At 31.4% G+C, this 13096-nt stretch overlaps 2 protein-coding genes and 1 pseudogene across 2 annotated transcripts; 2 read left to right on the top strand and 1 right to left on the bottom strand.

The window, feature by feature from the left end:
- Positions 1–299: 299 nt before the first annotated feature.
- Positions 300–6506, top strand: LOC116115227 (receptor-like protein 15). Its single transcript, XM_031401388.1, has 9 exons — positions 300–639; positions 945–1100; positions 1272–1337; positions 2045–2182; positions 2254–2328; positions 2947–3105; positions 3205–3351; positions 3822–3968; positions 4304–6506. The coding sequence occupies exons 1-9, from the start codon at positions 300–302 to the stop codon at positions 6448–6450; spliced, it is 3375 nt and encodes a 1124-aa protein (XP_031257248.1). The 3' UTR covers positions 6451–6506.
- Positions 6507–7271: 765 nt separating this feature from the next.
- On the top strand, positions 7272–9601 carry LOC116115226 (ubiquitin carboxyl-terminal hydrolase 23). Its single transcript, XM_031401387.1, has 4 exons — positions 7272–7720; positions 8304–8418; positions 9299–9409; positions 9513–9601. The coding sequence occupies exons 1-4, from the start codon at positions 7403–7405 to the stop codon at positions 9599–9601; spliced, it is 633 nt and encodes a 210-aa protein (XP_031257247.1). The 5' UTR covers positions 7272–7402.
- A 2290-nt stretch (positions 9602–11891) lies between these two features.
- On the bottom strand, positions 11892–13015 carry LOC116115225 (annotated as a pseudogene).
- Between the last annotated feature and the right edge of the window lie 81 nt (positions 13016–13096).

The following is a 13096-nucleotide window of genomic DNA, read 5'->3' as shown; positions in this document are numbered from 1 at the left end:
AAGAAAAACTATTTTTAATATTTTAAATTTATAATTTTGTTAATTTAGATAAGATAAACTATAAGCTAAAATTTAATATTCTTTTTCTATCAATTGATATTGAATGTCTATCTAGATGTTTAGAGACTGAGAGTTGATTAGAGTATTACTACATAAAATTAAGAGTATTAAAAAAAAAAAGGAAAAAAAAAACTTATTAATGGAAAAGACAAGGAAATCCAAACAGAAGTTGGTGCCTTTTTGTATAAATAGCATAGAAGTAGTGTGTTGTGAGTCACAAAGCTTGAGTGTATTAAGAGATGGATTGTAAGTGGTTTTGGGTGTTCTTTGTAATGATGTTGGTTTCTTTAGGAGAGGGGTGTTGGGAGGAAGAGAGAACTGCTCTCTTGCAACTTAAACATTTCTTCCCTAATTCTTATGGGTATTTTTACAATTGGGTGAAGAATTCAGAGTGTTGTAGATGGGAACGTGTTATGTGTGACAACAACACTGGAAGAGTCATCAAACTCCATCTTTGGGATGTAAGGGATTTTAATTTGGGAGAGTGGTATCTAAATGCTTCTTTGTTTTCTCCCTTCCAACAACTACAATCCCTTAAGTTAAGTGGCAACAATATAGCTGGTTGTATTGAGAATGAAGGTCAATTGTCTTCCTCCCTTCAACTTAATTTATTTCTACATTTAGGTTCATATTTAATTTCTAGTAAATTTATTTGCATCTAGCTAGTACCATATGATTTTAATAAAATGATTTCACATTATTACAAATTCCTCAAAAGTCTCTCATTTACTATTAAATTTTAGGATTTCAACATATTTTATGGAGTTGTTAATTTTATGATTATTGATTTATGTTTTCAATATTTTTTGAATAATTGTATGATACATTATATGATAATATGTATGAAGCAATTTATTCGCTTGAAAGTGATTGAGTATTTGTAGGTTTCGAGAGGCTATCAAGATTGAGTAATTTGGAGGAATTGAATTTAGCCAGAAACAACTTTAACAACAGCATCTTATCATCTCTAGCTGGTCTTTCCTCATTAAAGTATTTAGATCTATACCGTAATAAATTTAAAGGAGTTGTTAATATTGAAGGTAATAAGCTAGCTTCTCATTCTCTTAATTTCAACCATTAATTGTTTGTGAATTTCTAGTAACTAGACTTTTAAATTATGTATGTATATGAAAGAGTTTAACCTTATGAAATTGTTTAATCTTATGTATATGAAAGAGTTTAACCTTATGAAATTGTTTAATCTTTTTCAGGGTTACATTCTTTGAAAGAGTTGGACATGAGGTTAAATGAGATTGATCATTTTGTCAGCCCCAAAGGTAATAAGTAATAATATTTGTGACATGATCACAATTTACAGCTTCTTTGGAGCAAATACAAGCTCTCAATCACAGCCACACAATTTTGTCCCAAACAAAATATCAAAACCGTCAAAAATTGTCACCGTGTTTATAAAACCAGTAAAAGCCCACTCATTATCTCATGCCTGTCAAATTCAGTTTTGAAAACCAAGCCATCAGAAAATGTCTCAGTATAATTACTAGAACAACCACACAATTACTTACTTTTTTATGGGTTATGAACTAAACAAGGAAGGTTATTTTAGGAATGTACGTAAAATAGAACAATAAGCCAAAAAGCAATCCATATGAGACATTCACGCTCCTTTGAAGGGAGTGGACAACGCACATCACCAACTAGGATTGCAAAGCCTTTTTAAGGATTAAAAATTCCCATTTTCACCTTGTTAGAAGATTTTTAATGAAATCAAATTGTAGAAATTAAGATTTTAAATAATTATAAATATATCTTAAAATTCTTCACTAGTTCACTTCCTATAATAACATCTTATTCGGATATACAACTGAATAATTTGAATGGGTTTATTAATATTCAAGCTAATTTAGCTAGCTTCTCATTCTCATAATTTCAACTTTTTTTTTTGGTGAATTTACAATATAATTGGACTTTTTAGATTAAATATATGAAACATTTTAATTTTGTGAAATTGTTTGACTATTTCCAGGTTTGAGTAACTTGGAGGTTATCGATCTAAGTTATAACAACCTTAGCAATAGTATATTATCATCTTTGGGTGGTCTCTCTTCATTAAAATCTTTGCAGCTAGAAGATATTGGATTGAATGGAACTGTTGACGTTGAAGGTAAGTTTGATAAAACTCTTAATGTCTTACTATGATCAATTTTTAATTAACTCTGTTTCATTTGTTCCTAGGATTATGTTCCTTGAAAAACTTAGAGGAATTGTACATGGGCCGGAATAAGATTGATAAATTTGTCAACTCCAAAGGTATTCAATTCATTCCATCACTACAGGCCCATAACTAAACTTAAGTAATAATATTTAATCAATTTTTTTTAACTCTCAATTTTCTACCTGATTGTGTATTTGACAACAGTTTTGATATTAATGAAATATTAAATAAATAGTAATGATGCAATAGGTATTATTTTACAAATTAAAAAACATAATTCTTGAGTTTATTTTATTTTTATTTTTTTTAAGAAAAAAAGTTCATCTGAATCTTGATTTTCAACTGTCTAGCAAACAATTTTTTTCTTTTAAAATTTGAAAAATAGAGAATTATTTTTATTAAGAGAAAGACTAAGTTTAATTTCTATAAACCATTAAGCCCATAATGTTATTTGTATGTTTTTTAAGTTTTCTTTTTTTATTTTTTTCAAAAACGCATAACACAATTTTTGAGGTTAATACTAATTCTTTTTATAAAAGAAAAAACTGTGTTTCTAAATCTTTGTACTCCAGCTAATAAAAACATATTTTTTATTTTATTTAATTTGCAAAATATGAGAATTGAGTTTTAGAAAAAAATAAATTCCTTTGTAAAATCCATTCCTTGTATTACATTGAAGACTGTTAATTATAATTCAGTTTTTTAACTCACAGATTATAGAGGCTTGAAGAAGTTGAATGCCCTTTCTCTACAGAGTGGTATTGAAACCACTAATGCAACTGTTTTTCTACAATCAACATTGAGGTTGTTCCCATCCTTAAAGAGACTTGACATTTCATATAATAGTTTTAATCAAACAATGATTGCTCGAGGTAAGAAATAAGTAAAAGTTATGATGCTAAAACAAAATTGTTGATAATTTATCAATTACTTACCTAGCATCATTTAAATTTATTGTACTGCTTTACCAGAGTTGCATAATTTGACCACCTTGGAAGAATTGATCTTGGATGAGTCAAAGCTCCACATAAGCTTTCTACAAACTGTTGCAACTTGTACTTCACTGAAAAATTTGTCAATGTTCAATTGTGAACTCAATGGCTTCTCGCCTAATCATGGTAAATTCAAGATTAGTTTCATTTGCATTAATTCATATATGTGGATCAAACACCTCTTGAAATTCTATATTCAAGTTAGATGTGGAAAAAATGAAATATTACAAAAATGAGATCAAATAATAATTTATATACGTATTGAAAATTAATTTTTCTTTTATTATAATATTCTAGATATGGGAATTCCAAAAATGAGACCAAATATTTATATTTTAACTGAGCAGGCTTTTAGCCTTAAATGTTGGCAATAAAATATTGAAAATTGTAGGAACTTTCCTCTTTTGGAATGGATTAGATTGAATTCATTTTAATCTTTAAAAGTAACAAAATGATCAGTAGAATGTGCAATTAAGCTTGATATCTTTTTTTTTTTTTTAATTTAATATTGTTTTTCAGTATGTATAGGTTTTAGTAATTTCAAATTTTGGAACATTTGCTTATGGATATTCACATACATTCATGTCAATGTGTAGGTTCTATTTATTTCAAAAATTTGGAACGTTTGGGCATGGAGCGAACTACTCTCAACAACAGCTTTTCTCAAATCTTTAAACCGATAATTTCTCTTAAGAAATTATCTTTGTCTAATTGCGGACTCAATGGCACATTATATGATCAAGGTTAGTAAATCAAATAAATACATATGCAATAAATTAAAATTAAAAAAAAAAACATTTACTCAGTTCATGTATTAGCTATAAATCACTAGCATTAATAGATTACATTGAAATGAAAAAGTGACAAAAAAGAAGACAACCATGTCCACCATAATAATAAACGTTTCAAAAAATTAATGATGAGTTTAAAGTGATCGCTTGTATTAATTGATGAAATTGAAACAATAAATAGTGACAAAAAAAAATAATATTAAAAGCATGCGGACCGTAATAAGATATTTGATGTAAATGTTTATGAAATATATATGTTAATAATTAAATGACATGTTTTATTTCAGGCTTGTGTGAGATGGTGCATTTGCAAGAGTTGAACATTGACAATAATGATTTGTGGGGTCCCTTACCTCCATGTTTAGCAAATTTGACTTCACTTCATGACTTAGATATTTCTACCAATCAAATTACTGGAAACATCTCCTCATCTGCCCTTAAGGATCTACCATCCATCCAAGCCCTTGACATTTCAAACAATCACTTCCAAGTCCCAATATCACTCAGTCCATTTTTCAACCATTCAAACCTCAAAGATTTCAAGAGTGAAAATAACCAAATATATGTTGAAACCATGTCATATTCTTTGACCCCAAAATTCCAATTAAATTCCATCACGTTGGCTGGTTGTGGAATTGTTAGTCCTTTTCCCAAATTTCTTTACCATCAACATAACTTACAAGAAGTTTATCTCTCCCACATGAACTTGAGTGGAGAATTTCCGTATTGGTTGTTGTCTAACAATACCCAACTAGAATCACTTTTTCTAGTTAATAATTCTTTTTCAGGAACTTTCCTATTGCCATCTCAATCCCATATGCATTTAGGAAGCTTAGACATCTCCATCAATTCCTTTCATGGCCAAATTCCAATAGAGATTGGTGCAAAACTACCAAAGCTATTCTATTTCAACATTTCTGGAAATTCTTTCAATGGTAGCATTCCATCTTCTTTTGGTAATATGAGCTCCTTGCAATATTTGGACTTATCAAACAATAAGTTGGCTGGCGGAATACCTGAGCACTTGGCTGTAGGGTGCTTCTCACTAGAACTCTTGGTGTTATCAAACAACAATTTGCAAGGTCATATCTTCTCTAATAATATGAACTTGACAAATTTAGAAGTATTACAATTGGATGGTAATCATTTTAGTGGAGAGATCCCAAAAAGCTTGTTAAATTGCAGTTTTTTAAGAGTATTGTATCTCAATGATAACCATCTCTCAGGCAAGATCCCAAGATGGATTGGAAATCTATCAATTTTAGGAGTTATTGCAATGCAAAATAATACGCTTGAAGGTCCAATTCCAAAAGAACTATGTCAAATTGATTATCTTCAAATTTTGGACCTTTCAGTAAACAATATCTCTGGTAGTTTTCCATCTTGTTTTAACCTTTCAAGATTTAAGCAAGTTCACTTGTCAAGAAATAGATTGCAAGGACAACTAAATGATGTTGTCTACATTAATAGTTCTCAGCTGGTGGTCTTAGATCTTAGCTATAACCACTTGAAAGGGAATATTCCAAGTTGGATTGGCAAACTCTCTTCTTTAGGTTACCTTATCTTAGGTAACAATCATCTCGAAGGTGAATTACCTACTCAATTGTGCAATCTCACAGAACTACGCTTGCTAGATCTCTCTCAAAACAGTCTCTATGGTAAAATTCCTTCTTGCTTGGATTTCACTGCCCTTCATGAAGAAAATGGGAATGATACAACTATAACGTCTGCTATTTTGGATATATATATGAGTTCTTATTCAAGTAGTACTCAATTCCAAAGCGAAGCATCTATACAGTTCAGAACAAAAAGTATATCCTACTCCTACAAGGGAAGAATCCTCACATTTATGTCTGGAATTGATCTTTCTTGCAATAAATTATTCGGTGAAATTTCTCCTCAAATTGGAAACCTAACCGCGATTCACACTCTTAATCTTTCTCACAATAATTTGACAGGCTCAATCCCAATAACATTTTCAAATCTCAAACAAATTGAGAGCTTGGATCTTTCTTACAACAATTTGAATGGAAAAATTCCCTCTGAACTAGTAGAGATATACACATTGTCTGTTTTCAGTGTGGCACACAATAATTTGTCAGGAAAAACACCTGAAAGGATTAATCAATTTGCAACCTTTGAAGAAGGTAGCTATAAAGGAAACCCTTTTCTTTGTGGCCCGCCTTTGAACAAAAGTTGCAACCCAATGGAATCACCATCATCAACACGAGGAGCTTCAACTGACAGCAAAGAAGATTGTCATTTTGTTGACGTGGACATCTTCTATATCACTTTTGTGGTGACCTACATAGTTGTGCTTTTAGTGATTGCTGGAATTTTGTATGTGAATCCTTATTGGAGACGAACATGGTTTTATCTTGTGGAGAAGTGGATGATCTCCTGTTACTATTTTGTTATTGACCATCTCCAATAATTTCGTGGTTGAAATATGATTGTAATATTACATGTATATGTCAACTTTTTCTTTTTCAATAATATGTATTTTCTTTAAGTCAAATGATAAAATAAATTTATTGAATCATTAAATGAAGTTATAAACTTATATAGTTTGAAAATACTTCATATGTGTTATTTTTTTATTAAAAATTATGGAACACTTTTTTCTCTCAATTGATTGATATTCTAATTAAAAATATATTAATTAATGAAGTTAATGAAATACTATATTCAATATCTAAATTATATCACATTATTTAGAAGTAGCTACTAAGGAAATCATTTTCTTGTGGACTGCATTGACAAAAGTTCACCATTAAATAGCATCATTGCACCAAAGTTTCATCAATAAAGAAGATAAAGTAAATTTGTTGACATAGACATTTTCTATATAATTTTTTTAATAAAAATACTTCAAAATATTTCAAAGTTTATCCACAATTTTTCCCAAATTGCTATGATATTCTAATTATTAACATAGTAAAGATTTTAAAATTAAATGAAATAATAATCAATATCTTTATTATTATTGTACATTAATAATAATATACCCAATTCAAGTGGACCGTTTTATCTCAAGAATTTAATCCCACAGTTGGAAAAAAAAAAAAAAAAAAAAACACAGCTTAACGAATCAATTGGACTTGAGAGGTCCCAAAATATCAATATCATTACATTCACACCCAAAACTAGAAAAAATCCCCCAAGTCTCAACCAAAAGAAAAATGACATGTTACCCCACCGAGTAGGGTTTAATACTCCTTACTCTCGCTTAAGCCCTTCTCTTTTGCAGAAGCCAAAACAGCTCTGCTCTGCTTTTTACAACACCCACCTTAATAAAAACCCTAATTTCCAATCCTCTTTACCCCGTTATCAATTCTATTCAATTTTAATCCCAAAAGTCAAATCTTTTCATTCATTTTCAAGTGATGGAGAATATAATTACTGAAGTTCAAGTGGCAGTGGCGGGCGGCTATTCGGATCCTGGAGGCGGATCCTTTTCTGGGTTCCAAAGAAGGATCGAGTTTCATCCGGCTAGAAAAGTCTTTAGTGGGCTTAGTAATGGTGGTGACCATGGTGATTTTAAATTGGAGACGCTGAATCCCAGTGGGTCGGAGCAGAAGAAAGCTGGGACAGGTCAAGGACAAGGTCCGAGTGGCGGGTCGGGGAAGAAAGTTGATGGGTCGGAGTTTTGGGATTGTGGGTTGGATCCTGAGCTGAGTTTCGGGATGACTTTTCGGAGAATTGTGAGTGTGTTTAGTTTGTAAAGATTGCCTTGTTTTTTTTTTTTTTTTTTTTAATTCTATGGCTTTGAATGAATTTTTTCTGTATTGATAATTTGTTGGAATTCGATCGTTTCGTTGTAGTTTGATTTAGTTCTGTTGAAGGGCAATTGGTATGTTACAGGAAGTGAAATCCCAGTATGGTAACAGTAATTTATGAGTATTTGTTAGTTTCATGTTTTATTTTAGGGGAATTGCTATGGTGCGGGAGTAAAATTGTAGTATAGTTACTGGAATTAATGGTTTTGGTAGTCTATATGTCTTTACAAATGTGCAATGAAAGTAATAACGAAATACCGATCGTACATCATATTTGTTATTATTTTGGATTATAGTATGTTGCCATAGTTTAAGATATGTTAAATTGTGGTTATCAGTTGGTGATTTCAGCTCAAAGACTTGGTATTTAGCTGAATTTGGCATTTCGAATAAATTTGGTGTCAATTTTTTCAATGGCAAATGTATGACGCTTTTTAGGTAATAGATGTGATGAACTTGGTTTTGTGTTGAACCTAAACTTATCGATAATGATATGTATGACTTACAGGGTGCTGGTTTTGAAAATCTTGGAAATACTTGTTTTCTCAATTCAGTGTTGCAGTGTCTGACATATACAGAGCCTTTAGCGGCATACTTGCAGAGTGGCAAGCATCGAAATTCTTGTAAGTGGTTTTCTATTTCTGATCAATCCTTTCTTTTTTTGCCTTTTATATCCATGAACACAATAATATAGGCATGCCGATTTCTGAATCAATTTATGTGTCTAGCTGTACTTTTATTTCTTATGATGGGGTTATAGAAGCACATTTAGCTTTGATATTGATCTCCCATGGATATGTAGTTGCTTCATTGAAAATAAAGTTCAAAGACTTCCATAGTTGTTTCAGAAGGTTTTGTGGTTTATGTATTGTCACTGTGAGTGTGATTTAATTTTTAGATACAAGTAATTAGAATAATGGCTGGTTGAGAGGAGCACATTTAATAAGTCGCCACTTTCAGTGGAGGTTTAAAGATTTTTTTAATCCATTCTACTCAGTACAAATTAGGATGTAGTATATTTGATTGGTATTAAGTTGTGTAAATAGCCGAAGAAAATCTATGGTTTATAGGGCTCTTGTGTTAAAATATATAAGCATGATGATGATACTTTTTCTTAATCCCTTGTTATGATTTTGAATTTTCATGTAAGCATGCATGATATTGATTTTAAAATGACTTACTTAGTAGGTCCTTCTCCTTCCTAGCACGCAAGAAGAGTATTTGAAAAAGAAGAGATGAAAATATCTCTTTCTCGGGCTTGCCATTTATGACCATAAAGGAATCTATTCTTTTATGATGTTTCTACATTTTTATGCTTTTGTTTTATTATTAGTATTTTCTTTTGGCTGTGTGCGCCCCATTTTTATTGAACTTCTTTTGATGTTGTTGTCTCTAGTAATTGTTGTCTCATTTTAATTAATTGTGCATGTATGTATTCTGTTTGTACATCGCAAAGGGCAGTTTTATGTTTCGGTGCTGATTTTCAATCACTAATCTATGAAGGTCGTATTTCTGGGTTTTGTGCCTTGTGTGCCATTCAGAAACATGTTAGCCGTGCTCTGCAAGCGCCTGGGAGAATACTAGCACCAAAGGATCTTGTCTTAAACTTGCGATGTATCCTTGCTAAGTCTTATGTGTTCTATTTCATGTATGTTCAATGGCAGTGAGTTTCTTCCTATGCATCTCTTAGAATTTGGAATCCTTGACCATTCATTAGGCATATCTCGAAACTTTAGAAGTTCAAGACAGGAGGATGCGCATGAATGCATGGTGAACTTGCTGGAATCAATGCATAAGTGTTTATGAGAAGAGTTTGGTACACAAGATCTTTGGTGGTCGTTTACGTAGTTAGGTAGTTATTAATTGATTAATTTTTTATTATTTTTATTATTGCTTCAAGGTGGTTTGGTTACTAAGTGAGAAGGTGGTCAGGAGAAACTGTGGGAAAGCTTAGATTACATGGTGAATTATGAGATTTCAACATTGGATGCTTCTATTACATTTTGAACGGTTTCTTATTACTTGTGCAGGTCAAATGTATGCAATGTTCTTACGGCTCCAACAAATTTGATCCCTTCCTAGATTTAAGTCTTGAAGTACACAAGACTGATTCTTTGCATAAAGCCCTTACAAATTTCACTGCGCTGAGCTGTTAGATGGAGGGGAGAAGCAGTACCAGTGCCTACGATGCAAGCGGAAAGTTAGGGCTCTCAAGTAGCTCACAGTTCACAAAGCACCTTATGTGCTTACTGTCCATCTAAAATGGTCCAGGACAAAAGATTGTCAGGGGTTCGTATGTAGTTTTAGGCGTTTTGTGTATAATTTATCAGCTTACAGTTTATCGAAGCAATAGTTTTAATTCCAGTCCGTGTTCACTATATTATGGCATCTGATACCAGTTTTAAATTATTTTCATTTTCTTTTTCTGTGTATTACATTTTTCTTGTTATTAAGTTTTAATCATTTGAGATTAACTTTGGATTATGCAACTATATTTGGTATTAGCTTAAAATCCAATACATACATATGCAATCAATAAAAATTTTAAAAAAATTATTTACACGGATCATGTAATAGCTTGAAATGAAAAAGTGACAAAAAAGATAATAAACAGCTTAAAGAATAAACGATGAATTTAAAGTGATCACTTTGTATTAATTGATGAAATTGAAATAGTGACCAAAAAAAAAAAAAAAAAGATTTTAAAATCATGCCTATCTTAATAAGAAATTTGATTTACTAATATTTGCTGTAAATGTTTATGAATTATATATGTTAATAATTAAATGACATGTTTTATTTCAGGCTTGTATGAGATGGTGCATTTGCAAGAGTTGTATATTGGCTATAATGATTTAGGGGGTCCCTTACCTCCATGTTTGGCAAATTTGACTTCACTTAAGCAATTAGATATTTCTTCCAATCAAATTACTGGAAACATCTCATCTCCCCTTAAGATCTACCATCCATCAAAGTCATTTCAAACAATTACAAGTCCCAGTGTCACTCAATTCGTTTTTTAACCTTTCAAACCTCAAATATTTCAAGAGTACAAATAACCAAATATATTTTGAAACCATGTCATATTCTTTGACCCCAAAATTTCAATTAAATTCCATCACGTTGTCTGGTTGTGGAAATGGTGGCACTTTTCCCAAATTTCTTTACCATCAACATGACTTGGAACAAGTTCAACTCTCTCACATTAACTTTGGTGGAGAATTTCCGCATTGGTTGTTCTACAACAATACCCACCTAGAAACACTTTGTCTAGTTAATAATTCTCCTTTAGAAACTTTCCTATTGCCATTTCAAACCAACATACATTTAAAAGAATTAGATATCTCCGTCAATTTCTTTCATGCCCAAATTCCAATGGAGATTGGTGCAAAACTACCAAAGCTAATACAATTGAACATTTCTATAAATATTTTCAATGGTAGCATTCCATCTTCTTTTGGTAATATGAGCTCCTTGAAATTTCTGGACTTATCAAGCAATAAGTTGGCTGGCGGATTGCCTGAGCACTTGGCCATAGGGTGCTTCTTACTACGACTATTAGTATTATCAAAACAACAATTTGCAAGGTCATATCTTATCTCTAATAATATGAACTTCACAAATTTAGTAACATTACAATTGGATGTAATCATTCTAGTGAAGAGATCCCAAAAAGCTTGTTGAATTGCTATTCTTTAATAGTATTGTATCTCAAAGTAAACATCTCTAAGGCAAGATCCCAAGATGGTTTGGAAATCTATCAACTTTAGAAGTTATTGTAATGTCAAATAATGAATTTGAAGGTCTAATTCCGAAAGAACTAAGTCAAATTGATGATCTTGAAATTTTGGACCTTTCAGACAATAATATCTCTGGAAGTTTTCCATCTTGTTTTAGCCCTACAGGAATCAAGCAAGTTCACTTGTCAAGAAATAGATTGCAACGACAGTTAAAAGATGCTTTCTACATTAATAGTTCTCAGTTGGTAGTCTTAGTTGTTAGCTATAACCACTTCAAAGGGAATATTCTAAGTTGGATTGGCAAACTCTCTTCTTTAGGGTACCTTATCTTAAGTAACGATCATCTCAAAGGTAAATCACCAGTCACAGCAATTAACCATATACAATAACCCAATAAACAAATTGAATAGAGTGAGAGAATACCAATTAATTGTCAGCTTTGCTGCCTGCATGAATGAGTAAACTATCACCGGTCCAACAAATTAAAACCCCCGCTTCAGTAAATCCTTGCTGATGGCTTCAGCTTTTGGAGTCCTTAAGGGAACATTTCTTGGGTATCTGTATTTGTTAATCACTGGTTTTTACATAACCCCACATAAAGCTACTGAAGGACTGGAAATCGTTCACAATCTGCATTTGGACAATGAGGTTAAGTGAGCAACTAATGAGCACTGCAATTCAAAGAGATTGCAGAAAAAGTAAATATATACTGAGGAATTGAATATTCAAACTTACTTTCATTATGCAGTTGGCATTGTCTAGTATGCACCTCTCTCTACTCTCTGCCAACATTATTGCTTTGTCTGATAATATCTCTAAGATCTCTTTCTTCCCCATTTTGGCAACAACCACAGGATCGAATCCCACGAAAGCTTCTCTATGTTATCGACCAAATGTTTAGATTTATGATGAAGGTATCTTGAAATATGTAAATTTTAGTTACATTTGAGTAGTGCAAAAGAAGTAGTACCTGAATAATTCTTTTCTTTTCAATATTTTATTCCTGTTGTAATCCATCAACATACTACACAATGCAAGTAGCTCGAACAGTGGACTGTTTGATGATAATTTACCATTTAAAAGTTGGCACTGATTTTTCATAATTTATATATTCACTGGATTAAATATTACAACTGACTTACTTGTCATCAAAAACTGGAACTCCCCAGGATTCATCATGAATGTAACACAAACTTTATCAAACATTCTGTCAATCTCATACAGTTTTTTATTAAAATAAAAAAAAATAAAAAAATTTGTTAGTATATATTAATGTCCTCAATTAAGAAGCAATGTACGTCTGAAATGTGTAAAGTAGGTGAAGATGTTGATGTTTAATCTGGTTAATTAATGACAGTTTCAAGAATATCCGGATTCAGACTATAAACACAGTTTAACATGCAGTATAGTTGTATCAGGAAGGCTTTATTGTAATTTTTTTTTTATCAACATTTAGTTATAAAATATACATTTTTATCATTATCAACTACCATAATAAGCCATGATTGAGACAGAGTAGGGAAACTAACATGCAAAAAAGAAGCATAAAACCTTCTAAACA

Source organism: Pistacia vera, unplaced genomic scaffold (assembly GCF_008641045.1).
Source record: "Pistacia vera cultivar Batoury unplaced genomic scaffold, PisVer_v2 Contig734, whole genome shotgun sequence".
In the NCBI taxonomy this organism is placed as follows: domain Eukaryota; kingdom Viridiplantae; phylum Streptophyta; class Magnoliopsida; order Sapindales; family Anacardiaceae; genus Pistacia; species Pistacia vera.
The sequence above is the reverse complement of the archived record's forward strand: the minus strand, read 5'-3'. Positions and strand labels throughout refer to the sequence as shown.